At 43.6% G+C, this 14,829-nt stretch overlaps 1 protein-coding gene across 2 annotated transcripts; it reads right to left on the bottom strand.

Annotated features, from left to right (window-relative positions):
• Positions 1-1,156: 1,156 nt before the first annotated feature.
• LOC139259149 (gamma-crystallin S-1-like) lies at positions 1,157-2,478 on the bottom strand. 2 transcript variants are annotated; one of them, XM_070874838.1, is made up of 4 exons: positions 2,470-2,478; positions 2,141-2,383; positions 1,800-1,804; positions 1,157-1,504 (listed from the first exon to the last, which is right to left on the bottom strand). In XM_070874838.1, exons 1-4 carry the CDS (start codon positions 2,476-2,478, stop codon positions 1,237-1,239), a joined length of 525 nt encoding a protein of 174 aa, XP_070730939.1. In that variant the 3' UTR covers positions 1,157-1,236. The 2 variants fall into 2 exon arrangements, with proteins under 2 accessions (XP_070730939.1, XP_070730938.1); XM_070874837.1 differs by lacking the exon at positions 1,800-1,804 and having other exon boundaries at positions 1,157-1,512.
• Positions 2,479-14,829: the final 12,351 nt, after the last annotated feature.

The raw sequence follows: 14,829 nt of genomic DNA, 5'->3' as shown, positions 1-14,829 counted from the left end.
AGGCAAAAAACAGAAGTTTATGTCAGATAAGGAGGCCTAAATACTGCAGAAAGCCTAGAGGAGTACCGAAAATGCAGAGATGAAATTAAAATGGAAATTAGGAAAAAAAAGAGAGGGCATGAAATAATATTGGCACGTAAAATCAATGAAAACCCAAAGTTGTTTTATAAATACATAAAGAGCAAGAGGATAACTGAAGAAAGAGTAGGGTCCATTAGAGATTAAAAAGGTAATCTTTGTGTTGAGGCAGAAGACGTGAGCATGGTTCTTAAGGAATACTTTGCGCCTGTCTTCACAAAAGAGAGGAACAATGCAGACATTGTAGTTAAGGAGGAGGTAGGCAAAACATTAGATGAGATAAGCATAGTGAGAGAGGAAATATTAAGTGGTTTAGCATCTTTGAAAGTAGATAAATCGGCAGGCCCAGATGAAGTTTATCCGAGGCTGTTAAGAGAAGCAAGAGAGGACATAGCTGAGGCTCCGAGCATGATTTTCCAATTCTCTCTGGCTACAGGTGTGATGCTGGAGGACTGGAGGACTGCTAACATTGTAGCATTGTTTAAAAAGGGAGAAAGGGATAGACCGAGTACTTGGAGGCCAGTCAGCCTAGCCTCGGTGGTGGGCAAATTATTGGAAAAAATTCTGAGGGACAGTATTAATCGTCATTTAGAAAGGCACAGATGAATCAAGTACAGTCAGCATGGATTTGTTAAGGGAAGGTCATGTCTAACAGTGGGAGTATGAAGGCTATGCTTGAACTGTATAAAACACTAGGTAGGCCACAGCTAAAGTACTGCTTACAGTTCTTGTCACCACATTACAGAAAAGATGTGATTGCACGAGAGGAAATGTTGCCAGTACTGGAACATTTTAGCTATGAGGAAAGATTGGATAGGCTGGGGTCGTTTTCTTTGGAACAGAGGAAGCTGACTTAATTAAGGTGGATAAAATTATAAGGGACCTAGATACAGTGGATAGAAAGAACCTATTTCCCTTAACAGATATATCAATAACCAGTAGCATCAATTTAAAGTAATTGGTAGGAGGATTAGAGGGCAGTTGAGGAGAACTTTTTTCAACCAGAGAGTGGTCAGGGTTTGGAACTCACTGCCTGAAAGGGTGGAAGAGGCAAATAATGATCAGGAGAGACACAAGACTCAATAAAATCTCAATTATTTATTATTTCAGCTTGATTTAACCATTTGTTTGAACAAATTAATTCAGCACAGTGACATTTTAGAAATGCATCATACGACGGAAGGAGCCAACAGATGAACAACTGCTGCCCCAGTCACTGAATCTCCTGTATTCACCGGGTCTCATGAAGTACTGCCGGCCTCTGTAGTTGGGATGTTCATAGAAGGTCCAGTAACCGTCCATCACATGGCAGGAGTGAATGTCACGGTAACGGAAATGATCGTAGACAGAGGGACAGTCATCCATGAATTCCATCATCTGCCCTCCAAAGTCAGGCCTCTCATAAATTCTCATTCTGTAGGAGTTACTGCTGGACTGGAAGGGTAAGAGAATCATGTCAGTAAATATATTAAGCCCCAAAATGGACAAAAGATTTATCACAGTTATAAAACTAGCCAGAAATTTACAGATAATTTATCTTTATACTTTTTAGTCTGGTTTAAATTATTACTTGATGCACAAGTTATTCAATGAGTGGGAAATATTATGGGATATCTTGTTTGTTTACATTTGTGGTTATAATTAGTTATCAGTGGTGAATTCTTGAATCATCTTCATGACGGGTAAATATCAAATATTCCACTTGTGTCCTTTTCAGCTACTTGTACTTTATCAATTCAAACGGAAATCAAGCATTGATTGAGTGTAATTTATATTTAACAAACTCCTTTACAAAGATGGGATGTATCTTAATATGCCTCAATGAGTTATGGATGATAGTTTTCATGGTCGTTCAGTGGTGAGTGACACGGCGAATATTAATTTGCTGGGGAGAAGAATTAAATTGACAAGAATGTCTTAGCCTGTATAATATTTTAAATGTTAACTACCATTGTGTTCAATAAAAATCAACTTCTGTGGTATTAGAAGTTGAAGTGCTTAATAGTTACATCAGTGTTAGAAAGAACAATGAAAACTGACTAAAAACAAGTTTAGAACTTACATATGGGTAGGTGCGACATGACCTGATGTTGTCATTGAATCCCATCCAGCGTTGGTAGTCAGGATATTCTCCCCTGCTCAGAACATACTGGTATCCCATGTAATTGGGTCTCTCATACCCCACCCACCAGTCACTCTCCACACGGATGGAGTTACAGCGGCTGAAGTAAGGGGACAGGTCAGCACAGTCAGTACTGCACTCGTAGTGCCGACCCTGGAAGTTCCTGTCCTCGTAAAAGATGATCTAGAGAAAAATAATTACTTCAAGTAACATTTCTGCAAAGCAGTAATAAAATAATATCACAATATTGTTCAGTAAAAACGACTTACCTTTCCCATTTTGCTCTGAATGATTCAGTGACTGTGACGAGGGTCAGTGGAGCTGGGCTATTTATATATTCCTCTGAAAGGGCACAGTAGCAACACACATTGTAAGTGAAATCACTGTAGACCTATGTAAGCAGAATTGTCCCTGACACCTTTCATCTTTTGTTGCAAAGGTCTAAGTTCATTGCTTTTTCACACTACCATTTTGGGCATCTATGTATTGTCAAACATTCTAATTGCATTGAGTGGAAGGTTCAGCTGCGCATACAGTTACTGAATACGTAGTGTATTTCCAAACAATTGGTCTTAAACTCATAATCTTAAAAAAATTGCATTTTATTGCATGAGGTTAAATGGAATTATTGCAACATATCAGGACTTTAATGTGGACAAATGTGAAAGTACTTCACTTTGGATTGGAGAGGTGACCAGAAGCTTGATGGGAAAACTTAATTTTCAACAGGCTTTTAAGGGTCCAGAGAATTAGAGAGATTTGGAGAGTGAGTACCACAGAATAACACTGCAGCAAATTTCAATCATTCTATGAGATTTAATATAATAAGTATCTCCTTTTGATGCCCCCAATATATTCATTATGACAAATCTAAGATATAGTCAGTTATATATAAACACAAAGTGCATTGCTCAGCTTCCATCACAAATTCTATGATAGCTTCTAGATTGTGTGCAACTTTATTGCAAAAGCCTCATGAAAGTATTATTAATTTATTTCTATATTGCTTATAAATCTAGGGACATAGCACAATGTGTTTACAGTGAGTCACAAATTATTTGTTAACTAGTATTATTCATTGAGTAAAATTCATGATCTTCTAGCCAAGTGGTTATTATTTTTAAGTTGTTATTTCCATTCAAATATTAAACTGGTAATATATGATACATATTACAATATTGGTCAATTTTTAGCACATTATCAAATAGCAATCTGTTTGTTCCGGTACCGTTCATCAATTTTACTTTATATCATAGTTGAACAACGTTATGGAAAATAAAATTTGCAGAGGTTACAATAACAGTGAGATATGAACTTTGAAAGATGGAAATGTACCTCAGGGTTGTTATTCCATGCCCAGGAAACTGACAATTAAATTAATTTGTTTGTTCCAAAGAGCTTGATAGAGAATGGTACATTACAGACTAAATTAATTTAAAAGCATACCATTTCATTGGGTTTTCATATCTGGTGTGGTCACCTGAGTTTTTGACATAAACTGGAATCAGGTAGCTCAGTAAATAAACAATGTTTAGCGCATTTCTAGTAGAAGTTGTCTACATTGCTCTTTAGTCAATTGCTATAGTGACACTGGCTTCTTGGTATCTGCAGTTCTTTAATCTCTGTAGAAATTCCTACAAATGTGACGTTGAAGTCATATGGATTTTGATTTATTAATAAGCCCAGGAATGAGAACCCTGACCCCTTGTGGTGATATTACAATCCTAGCCTCTTTGGGACTATCCAGGATCAGCCTACTTCTCAGGTCTTCACTCTCAACTTAATGTTGAAGTAACCAAATCCTAAAGACACTGAATGGATTTGAAGGTCGAATCTATCTCTCCCCAAAGGAAAGGAACAATCCGAGAATGTTACCATCCTCCAGATAGCACTTTTTAGCACGTTTCAGCCAGATTATAATGTCTTGGATATTGTAAGGGTCCGGGGGTCTTTCCCCAGTAATGTATCTCTTCACTAAAAGAGTGTACGGAGATATGGTTCAGGAGTTAGCAATACAGAAGACAATTCTAAAATATACAGAGGTTTATTAAAGAATCGATCTGCGATTTACAGCTGGTGAGATAGTCAATCACATTAACAGTTCTTAAAAAAGGTAAAAAATACAATCTTATTTCTATTAGAGAATCTAACTTTTAAATCTAAATTTTGTTACCGTATTACAGTTCTTAAAATTGTTTAAGTAGGATATCCATCAATTATCAAGGTAGCATTTACCTTAAATCCCCGAGTAGCAGAAGACTATAGAGCAAGCACGATGCCTCTGCCCTGCTCTATAGTCGAGAGACGCTTAAGTGAGTCTAAGCGAGTCTAAAAAATCTCATCTGAGCTCTAAATATTTATACATTTCCCAGTTGTTTTTCACCCTAGCTGCAAGCATTTCTTGTTGATCAAGTTAATCAGTGCTAGTTATATTTTAGCAGACTTTTGCATCCAGCTAAAACTGTATCAACATATGACCATTGTGAGGTTACCATCTATAGTCAAGGGCAGATGCCATTTGTTTATGCGGTGGGCACTTGTTGTTATAACATGCGTCCCATTTTAAGAAGTTGTAAAGTAACTATCCAGGGTCACAAAAACTGGTCTTGTTTATGGCGTTGGTACTTCAAGTTAGTCAATTCAGCTGAATTAATTACTGTTCCAACATGTGTTGATTGTGAAATTACCATGCTATGGTTAAAGCCTTTTGTTTATGTGGTGGGCACTCCAAATTAGTCAATTCAGCTGACTACTGTTTCAACAATTGTCTTATTTTAAGAATATAAAGTAACTATCCAAGGTCGATCCTTCAAGGCTAGAATTCCTTCACACCATCATTTCAAGGAGGACAGCTCACTATGATCAGAATGGAGCTTCGATATGAGATCATCAGTGTGTCTCTAGACTCAAATAATAAAATAATGTTTCATCATAGTCTGTTGCCTCTTCCATATATTTTGCAGTGGGTGTGTTTCCTGACATGAACTTGGGATGCCTACAAGCCATAACAACATCACTGATACAGCTGACTATTAGAGAAAGCTACAATGAGGGATACATTTTCAAGAGGGAGTTAAACTACATATGGTTCCTTTGTTGATGAGAGTAGTGACAAAGAATGCTTGTCAGTTAAACTGCAGACTTTAAAACATGTCATACTGAAAGGGTCAAAATATTTAATACTGGATAATATGAATAAGAGCGTGAGATGGAAGCTTTCTATACAGTTATCAAAAGAATAACTGTGGAAGTCATTTAACATCACAGGAGAAAGATCCATTTCAAAATATGTGGAAATGATTGGAATAAAGATTTTGTTTTACAACAACATAATGAACTTAATGATGGAATTCCAGTCAAAAGTATATTAAAATCCATGTAATTACTGATACGCAATAGTCTCGACTAATTTGTATGGAACGCATTTTGTAAGCTATTCAATGACTTGGATTTCCCTTGGTATTCTGACTGAAGAGAGTGATTGTTACCATGGGTTAATTTTGGGGAATAGGGTCAAAATGGAGGAACTGCATACAGTGTGTAATCACAAGAGTTAGAGATTAAAAGGCCGATTCATCAAAAATGGTTCCAGTTAGTAAATTAAGTAGAAGCGAATCAGCCCTCATTCTCATAGCTGATGTAAGTGGTTTCCCTTAGGTGTTTTCGACACACCCCCCACTTTACAATAGTACTAGAGCTGGGAGTGATTACTGTGCTGAACAGATGAATGAGTCAGAGACGAATATCTTGGTCTCAACCGGCAATGCTTTTATTAAAGTTAACGCACATACCTGAAACCAGTAAAACCACACACACCCTGGTGTGTAAAAGAAACAAATGCAGTACAACACACAGTCTGGCCAATCTAAACAGGCCCCGATCGCGAAGTACCCACGTCTAAAACTTCCCCTGAAAACCCCTAAGATTTGGTTGGGAGAACACACGATGCCCACTCACACCATAGCTGTGATCTTAAAATTGTGTGTGCAGAGATGATGCTCAAATATTCGTTGGCTTACTCGCTGCTTCTCTTGATGAAAACGTATCTCTTCTGGATTCTTCTCTCCGTCCCATACGAAGGGTTCGGTCCTTGTAGAGGCAAATCAGCGAGAGCAAGAGAGAGATGCTGTGGTTAGACAGCCTCTTTTATACTCCAGTTCCTTTGCCTTTTCAGGCCGAATAAAGATTGTTGTTGTTTCGAGACTGTAATGTCTTTACTCAGTAGCACAAAACCCACATGAGGCACATTCTATGGACAAGGTCACTCTATGACCTGAACCTTTATTCACAGGACCAAGAAGTGATGACCCTGCATGGGACCTCCCTTTATATACCTGGATGACCAGGTAAGGAGTGTCTCCCGCAAGTTCACCCCCTGTGGTCAAGGTGTGCATTGCTTAAGTATATACAGTATTGCAGTGGTGTTACATAGAGATTACATACATGACATCACCCCACCCCCCCCAAAGTCTTATTGGGATCATAGGTTAAGTCTTTCAGGTGGTCTATGCTCCCTTGTGGAGTGCTGCAGTTGGGGCTCTGGTTGTTGAGCCTTGGCGTGAGTGTCTGTCACCTGTGGTGATTCCGGCCTGTCAGGGCTGACCGCAGGGACTGTGCATGCTGCTGAATGTTCTTGTTGCTCGTTTACTGGCGGTGGTGTGAACACTATCTCATGATCTTCCTCGGGTTCCTCAGTGTCCATGCTGAACCTTTTTTTCACTTGGTCCAGATGCTTACGGTATATCTGCCCATTGTTAAGTTTTACCACAATGACTCTGTTCCCGTCTTTGTCTATTACAGTATCCTCAAGCCATTTGGGCCCCACGGTGTGGTTGAGGACAAATACGGGGTCATTTATTTCTATACATCTCCCCCTTGAGTTTCGGTCATGGTACTCGTTTTGGGACTGATGCTTGCCCTCAATTATGTCGGTCAGGAATGGGTGAATGAGGGACAACCGAGTTTTGAGTGTTCATTTCATAAGTAGCTCAGCGGGCGGGACCCCCGTGAGCAAGTGCAGTCGGGACCTATAGGCCAGCAGGAGGCATGATAGGCGGGATTAAAGTGAGGGTCCTTGAATCCTGAGCATGTCTTGTTCAATGATTTGGACTGCACGTTCCGCCTGGGTATTGGAGGCCGGCTTGAACGGTGCTGTCCTGACGTGGTTGATGTCATTGCCCAACATGAACTCCCGGATTTCGTAGTTTGTGAAACATGGGCCATTAGTGCTAACAAGGATGTCCGGCAAGCCGTGGGTTGCAAAGACAGCACATAGACTCTCCACAGTGGTGGATGTCATGCACGAATTCAAAATGATGCATTCGATCCATTTCGAGTACGCATCTACCACAATGAGAAACATTTTTCCCATGAACGGGCCCGCGTAGTCAACATGAATACGTGACCATGGCCTGGTGGGCCAGGGCCACGGGCTGAGTGGGGCCTCACTGGAGGCATTATCCAGGTGGGCACACGTCGTGCACCTGCGAACACAGTGTTCCACGTCTGAATCAATTCCAGGCCACCAAACATGTGACCGGGCAAATCATTACAAATGGGTATGATTTGGTGGCCATTACAGAAACATGGTTGCAGGGTGGCCAAGACTGGGAATTAAACATACAGGTGTATCTGATGATTCGGAAAGATAGACAAGAAGGAAAAGGAGGTGGGGTAGCTCTGTTAATAAAGGATGATATCAGGGCTGTTGTGAGAGACGATATTGGCGCTAATGAACAAAATGTTGAATCATTGTGGGTGGAGATTAGAGATAGTAAGGGGAAAAAGTCACTGGTGGGCGTAGTTTATCGGCCCCAAATAATAACTTCACGGTGGGGCGGGCAATAATCAAGGGAATAATGGAGGCATGTGAAAAAGGAACGGCAGTAGTCATGGGGGATTTTAACCTACATATCGATTGGTCAACTCAAATCACACGGGGTAGCCTGGAGGAGGAATTCATAGAATGTATACAGGATTGTTTCTTAGAACAGTATGTTATATAACCTACAAGGGAGCAAGCTATCTTAGATCTGGTCCTGTGTAATGAGACAGGAAATATAAATTATCTCCTAGTAAAAGGTCCTCTCGGAATGAGTGATCACAGTATGGTTGAATTTGTAATACAGATTGAGAGTGAGGAAGTTGTGTCAGAAATGAGCGTACTATGCTTAAACAAAGGGGACTACAGTGGGATGAGGGCAGAGTTGGCTAAAGTAGATTGGAAACACAGACTAAACGGTGGCACAATTGAGGAACAGTGGAGGACTTTTAAGGAGCTCTTTCATAGTGCACAACAAAAATATATTCCAGTGAAAAAGAAGGGTCGTAAGAGAAGGGATAAACAGCCGTGGATAACCAAGGAAATAAAGGAGAGTATCAAATCAAAGACCAATGCGTATTAGGTGGCTAAGGTTAGTGGGAAACTAGAAGATTGGGAAAATTTTAAACAACAGCAAAGAATGACTAAAAAAGCAATAAAGAAAGGAAAGATAGATTACGAAGGTAAACTTGCGCAAAACATAAAAACAGATAGTAAAAGCTTTTACAGATATATAAAACGGAAAAGAGTGACTAAAGTAAATGTTGGTCCCTTAGAAGATGAGAAGGGGGGTTTAATAATGGAAAATGTGGAAATGGCTGAGACTTTAAACAATTATTTTGCTTCGGTCTTCACAGTGGAAGACACAAAAACCATGCCGTAAGAGGACCTTCAGACAATCACTAGCACTAGGGGGGTAGCGCTGGACAAGCTAATGGGACTCAAGGTAGACAAGTCCCCTGGTCTTGATGAAATTCATCCCAGAGTATTAAAAGAGATGGCGGAAGTTATAGCAGATGCATTCGTTATAAGCTACCAAAATTCTCTGGACTCTGGGGAGGTACCAGCGGATTGGAAAACAGCTAATGTAACACCTCTGTTTAAAAAAGGGAGCAGACAAAAGGCAGGTAACTATAGGCCGGTTAGTTTAATATCTGTAGTGGGGAAAATGCTTGAAACTAGCATTAAGGAAGAAATAGAGGGACATCTAGATAGGAATAGTGCAATCAAGCAGACGCAGCATGGATTCATGAAGGGGAAATCATGTTTAACTAATTTACTGGAATTCTTTGAGGATATAATGAGCATGGTGGATAGAGGTGTACCGATGGATGTGGTGTATTTAGATTTGCAAAAGGCATTCGATAAGGTGCCACACAAAAGGTTACTGCAGAAGATAGAGGTACGCGGAGTCAGAGGAAATGTATTAGCATGGATAGAGAATTGGCTGGCGAACAGAAAGCAGAGAGTTGGGATAAATGGGTCCTTTTCGGGTTGGAAATCGGTGGTTAGTGGTGTGCCACAGGGATCGGTGCTGGGACCACAACTGTTTACAATATACATAGATGACCTGGAAGAGGGGACAGAGTGCAGTGCAACAAAATTTGCAGATGACACTAAGATTAGTGGGAAAGCAGGTTGCGTAGAGGACACAGAGAGGCTGCAAAGAGATTTGGATAGGTTAAGCGAATGGGCTAAGGTTTGGCAGATGGAATACAATGTCGGAAAGTGTGAGGTCATCCACCTTGGGGAAAAAAAACAGTAAAATGGAATATTATTTGAATGGGGAGAAATTACAACATGCTGCGGTGCAGAGGGACCTGGGGGTCCTTGTGCATGAATCCCAAAAAGTTAGTTTGCAGGTGCAGCAGGTAATCAGGAAGGCGAATGGAATGTTGGCCTTCATTACGAGAGGGATGGAGTACAAAAGCAGGGAGGTCCTGCTGCAACTGTACAGGGTATTGGTGAGGCTGCACCTGGAGTACTGCGTGCAGTTTTGGTCACCTTACTTAAGGAAGGATATACTAGCTTTGGACGGGGTACAGAGACGATTCACTAGGCTGATTCCGGAGATGAGGGGGTTACCTTATGATGATAGATTGAGTAGACTGGGTCTTTACTCGTTGGAGTTCAGAAGGATGAGGGGTGATCTTATAGAAACATTTAAAATAATGAAAGGGATAGACAAGATAGAGGCGGAGAGGTTGTTTCCACTGGTCGGGGAGATTAGAACTAGGGGGCACAGCCTCAAAATACGGGGGAGCCAATTTAAAACTGAGTTGAGAAGGAATTTCTTCTCCCAGAGGGTTGTGAATCTGTGGAATTCTCTGACCAAGGAAGCAGTTGAGGCTAGCTCATTGAATGTATTCAAGTCACAGACAGATAGATTTTTAACCAATAAGGGAATTAAGGGTTACGGGGAGCAGGCAGGTAAGTGGAGCTGAGTCCACGGTCAGATCAGCCATGATCTTATTGAATGGCGAAGCAGACTCGATGGGCCTAGATGGCCTACTCCTGTTTCTAATTCGATGTTCTTATATTCTTATGCCTTCATCAGCACGATGCCTGGATGCTCGCTGTGGAGTTCCCTGATGAATGCCTCCCTGACCCTCTGGGGCATGACTACCCGGCTGCCCCATAGTAGGCAGTCAGCTTGGATGGAGAGCTCATCCATCCGCCTGTGAAACGGTCTGACCTCCTTAGGGCATGCTCCGTGTGCGGGCGCCGAATCCGCAGTCAGGGCACATTTCTTAATCAGGGATAGGAGGGGATCTCTGTTTGTCCAGATTTTGATCTGGCGAGCTGTGATGGGGGAGCCTGCGCTGTCAAAGGCATCAACGGCCATGACCATCTCAGCGCTTTGTTTCGCTGCCCCCTTGGTGGTGGCCAGTGGAAGCCTGCTGAGCGCGTCAGCGCAATTTTCGGTGCCAGGCTGGTACCGGATGGAGTAGTCATAAGCAGCCTGAGTGAGAGCCCATCGCTCTATGTGGGCTGACGCATTGGCATTGTCAGCCTTGCTGTCTGACAACAGGGATGTTAACGGCTTATGGTCCATTTCTAATTCGAACCTCCTGCCAAAAAGGTACTGATGCATTTTTTTTACACCATAGACACACGCGAGTGCCTCCATCTCAACCATCCCATATCCCCGTTCTGCTTGAGAGAGCGACCTGGAAGCATAAGCCACAGGTTGTCGTTGGCCCTCAGCATTACTCTGCTGCAACACGCACCCAACTCCATAGGACGATGCATCACATGTCAGAACCAATTTCTTACAGGGGTCGTACAGGGTCAATAACTTATTTGAACAGAGTCGGTTCCGCGCCCGATTGAAAGCCCGTTCTTGACAGCCCCCCCAAAACCAATCACAACCCTTATGCAAGAGCACGTGTAGCGGCTTCAACAACGTGCTTAAGTTCGGCAGAAAGTTCCCGAAATAGTTCAAGAGTCCCAGAAATGAACGCAACTCTGATGTGTTGCCGGGCCTGGGCGCTCGTCGAATCGCCTCTGTTTTGGATTCGGTGGGCCGAATCCCATCTGCAGCAACCCTCCTGGCCAGGAACTCAACCTCAGGAGCCAAAAACACCCATTTAAACTTCTTGAGTTGGAGCCCTACCCGGTCCAGTCGGCGTAGCACCTCCTCCAGGTTGTGGAGGTGTTCTTCAGTGTCACAACCCGTGATGAGGATGTTGTCCTGAAAAACGATTGTTCCAGGAATGGATTTCAGCAGGCTTTCCATGTTTCTTTGAAAAATCGCGGCAGCTGATCGAATGCCAAACGGGCATCTGTTGGAAATGAACAGTCCCTTGTGCGTAGTGATGGTGGTCAGTAGTTTAGATTCGTCGGCCAGTTCTTGGGTCATGTAGGCTGAGGTAAGATCCAACTTGGTAAACAGCTTGCCGCCTGCCAGCGTGGCGAAAAGATCCTCCGCTCTCGGGAGCGGGTATTGGTCTTGTAGGGACATCCGATTGATGGTGGTCTTGTAGTCGCCACAGATCCTGACCGAACCATCCGCTTTTAGGACGGGAATGATGGGGCTCGCCCAGTCGCTGAATTCAACGGGCGAGATGATGCCCTCTCTCAGCAAACAGTTCAATTCGCTCTCAATTTTCTCCCGCATCACATACGGCACTGCTCTGGCTTTGTGGTGCACTGGTCTGGCATCCGGGATGATGCGTGTCACTACTTTGGTACCTTTGAACGTCCCGACGCCAGGTTGAAATTTATGACTCAAATTGCTGTGGGACCTGTGAGCATGAAATTCGCTCCACAGACGACATTGCGTGCACGTCCCCCATTTCCAGTTAATCTCTGCTAACCAGCTCCTTCCCAACAGTGCGAGACCATTGCCCAGGACAATCCAGAGCGGCAGCCGGTTCACTGATCCATTGTGAGTGACCGCCAACATTGTACTGCCTAGTACTGGAATGATTTCTTTGGTATACATCCGTAGTTGTGTCTCAATGCATTCTAGTTTGGGTCTGCTGTCTTTGAGTGACCACAGCTTTTCGAATTGTTGAACACTCATGAGTGACTGGCTGGCCCCCGTGTCCAGCTCCATGCGTACAGGGATGCCGTTTAATAAAACCTTCATCATCATTGGTGGCGTTTTGGTATATGAGCTGTGAATGTTTGCCACATGAACCCGCTGAGCTTCAGCGTCCATAGATTTGCCCCAAGAGTCATCCTGCATCACAGACCCCTCTTCTGGTCCATCCACCTCGTAAATTAGCCTAGTTACAGGCTTCCTGCACATTCGAGCTCAATGACCACTGAGGTTGCATTTTCTGCAGACAAATTGTTGAAACCTGCAAGTCCTGGCAGAGTGTTTCCCCTCACATCTCCAGCATGAGCTGAGATTCCCATTGTTGTGAACAAAGGAGCAATGACCCAGCATTCCTTGCTGATTGTCCCTTTGACTGCCCTTGAGTACCCTGTTAGTGGGTGTCAATGGCCCCATCCCAGACCGCATTGTCCACTGCGATGGCGTAAATGTCCGTTCAGCCTGCCATTGTCTCTGTTGAAAACATACTCTGGGGTCTATTGCTGCCTGGGGTGTGTCGAACTTCCCTTGCCTGCCTGCGGAGCTCTGAGTCGTGTTTATGATATTGACTCCCTGATCCCCCGCCGCGTTGGAGGCAGAATTGCGCGCATATATTATTTTGGTTTCCGCCTCGCCCGCCATGAAAGTCTGAGCCATCAACGCCGTCAAAGTCAAGTCCTTGGTCTCAATTAACTTTCGGAAAATCCCCGCATGACCGATGCCCTCAATAAAGAAGTCCCTTAACATCTCCCCCCTGCAGGCGTCTGTGAACTTACAGAGGCTGGCCAAACACCGGAGGTCCGCAATGAAGTCTGGTATGTTCTGTCCTTCACGACGTCTGTGGGTATAGAATCTGTGTCGGGCCATGTGTATGCTGCTCGCCGGTTTGAGGTGCTCACTGATTAATTTGCTGAGCTCTTCAAAGGTTTTGTCCACCGGCTTTTCGGGTGCTAGTAGTTCCTTCATGAGCGCGTAAGTCTTAGGTCCGCAGCTGGTCAGCAGATGTGCCCTTCACTTGTTGGCCACTGCATCTCCCAGCCATTCTTTCGTGACAAAGCTTTGCTGCAGCCTCTCAATGAAATCGTCCCAGTCCTCACCAACACAGTACCGTTCCTCTGTGCTACCAGTGGCCATTCTCGTGGGTCGTTGATTCCTGTTTCTCGTCGCCAATGTAATGTCCTTACTCAATGGCACAAAACCCACAAGAGGCATATTCTATGGACAAGGTCACTCTATGACCTGAACCTTTATTCACAGGACCAAGAAGTGATGACTCTGCGTGGGACCTCCCTTTATATACCTGGATGACCAGGTAAGGAGTGTCTCCCACAAGTTCACCCCCTGTGGTCAAGGTGTGCAATGCTTAAGTATATACAGTATTGCAGTGGTGTTATATAGAGGTTACATACATGACAGAGGCTTCCTGTGGGTGTGTCTTCTTCTGGCCCAATAAAGTTTTTTTCTTTGTTTCGAGGCTTTCTGTTTTGAGTCCAGTGATGGGTTTTTGCATCTGACCGGTCTGAGCTTAATGGCTTTCTATTGTTCTGGTATCTCATCCAGATGGAACGGATGAGGCTAAAGAGGTTTTTTATTCTAACCTCGAGACATCCTAGTCCCGTGTCCCCACGGGCGACAAATTGATCCTCCTGGGTGATTTTAATGCCAGGGTTGGCAAAGACACAGCCCTCTGGGGAGGTGTGATTGGCAGTTTCAGCGGTACCCTACTCCTGACAAAATGTCGAGAACATGAACTCCTCATCACCAACACCTTGTTCCGCCAGAGGGACAAATACAAGGCATCGTGGCAACACCCTTGCTCCAAACACTGGCACCTGCTTGACTATGTCATCGTCCGAGCCAGGGATTGCAAGGATGTGCACATTACCCGCGCCATGACAGGAGCTGATGACTGCTGGACAGACCACCGCCTAATCCGATCCATCATCAACATTATCATTGTCCCAAAGCAGAGGGGATAGCAGAAGCAGTTCCGCAAAAAAGTTAATGCCGGGGCACTTAGAGACCCAGCTAAGAAAGCCTTATACAGCCAATGCCTCACAGCCAATCTGGCGTGCCTTGATGACCCTGAGATGCAGAATCCCCAGAGTGCTTGGTCTGCCCTCCAGGCCTCTATAACCAGTGCCTGTGAAGAGATACTTGGTCACTCAACCAGAAAACATCAGGACTGGTTTGTTGAAAATGATCAGGAGATCGAAGAACTAATAGATCGCAAACGCAAAGCATTTCTGAGCCTCAAGAAACAGC

Source organism: Pristiophorus japonicus, chromosome 3, assembly GCF_044704955.1.
Source record: "Pristiophorus japonicus isolate sPriJap1 chromosome 3, sPriJap1.hap1, whole genome shotgun sequence".
Lineage (NCBI taxonomy): Eukaryota > Metazoa > Chordata > Chondrichthyes > Pristiophoridae > Pristiophorus > Pristiophorus japonicus.
Note: the sequence above shows the minus strand (reverse complement) of the source record. Positions and strands in the feature narration are given on the sequence as shown.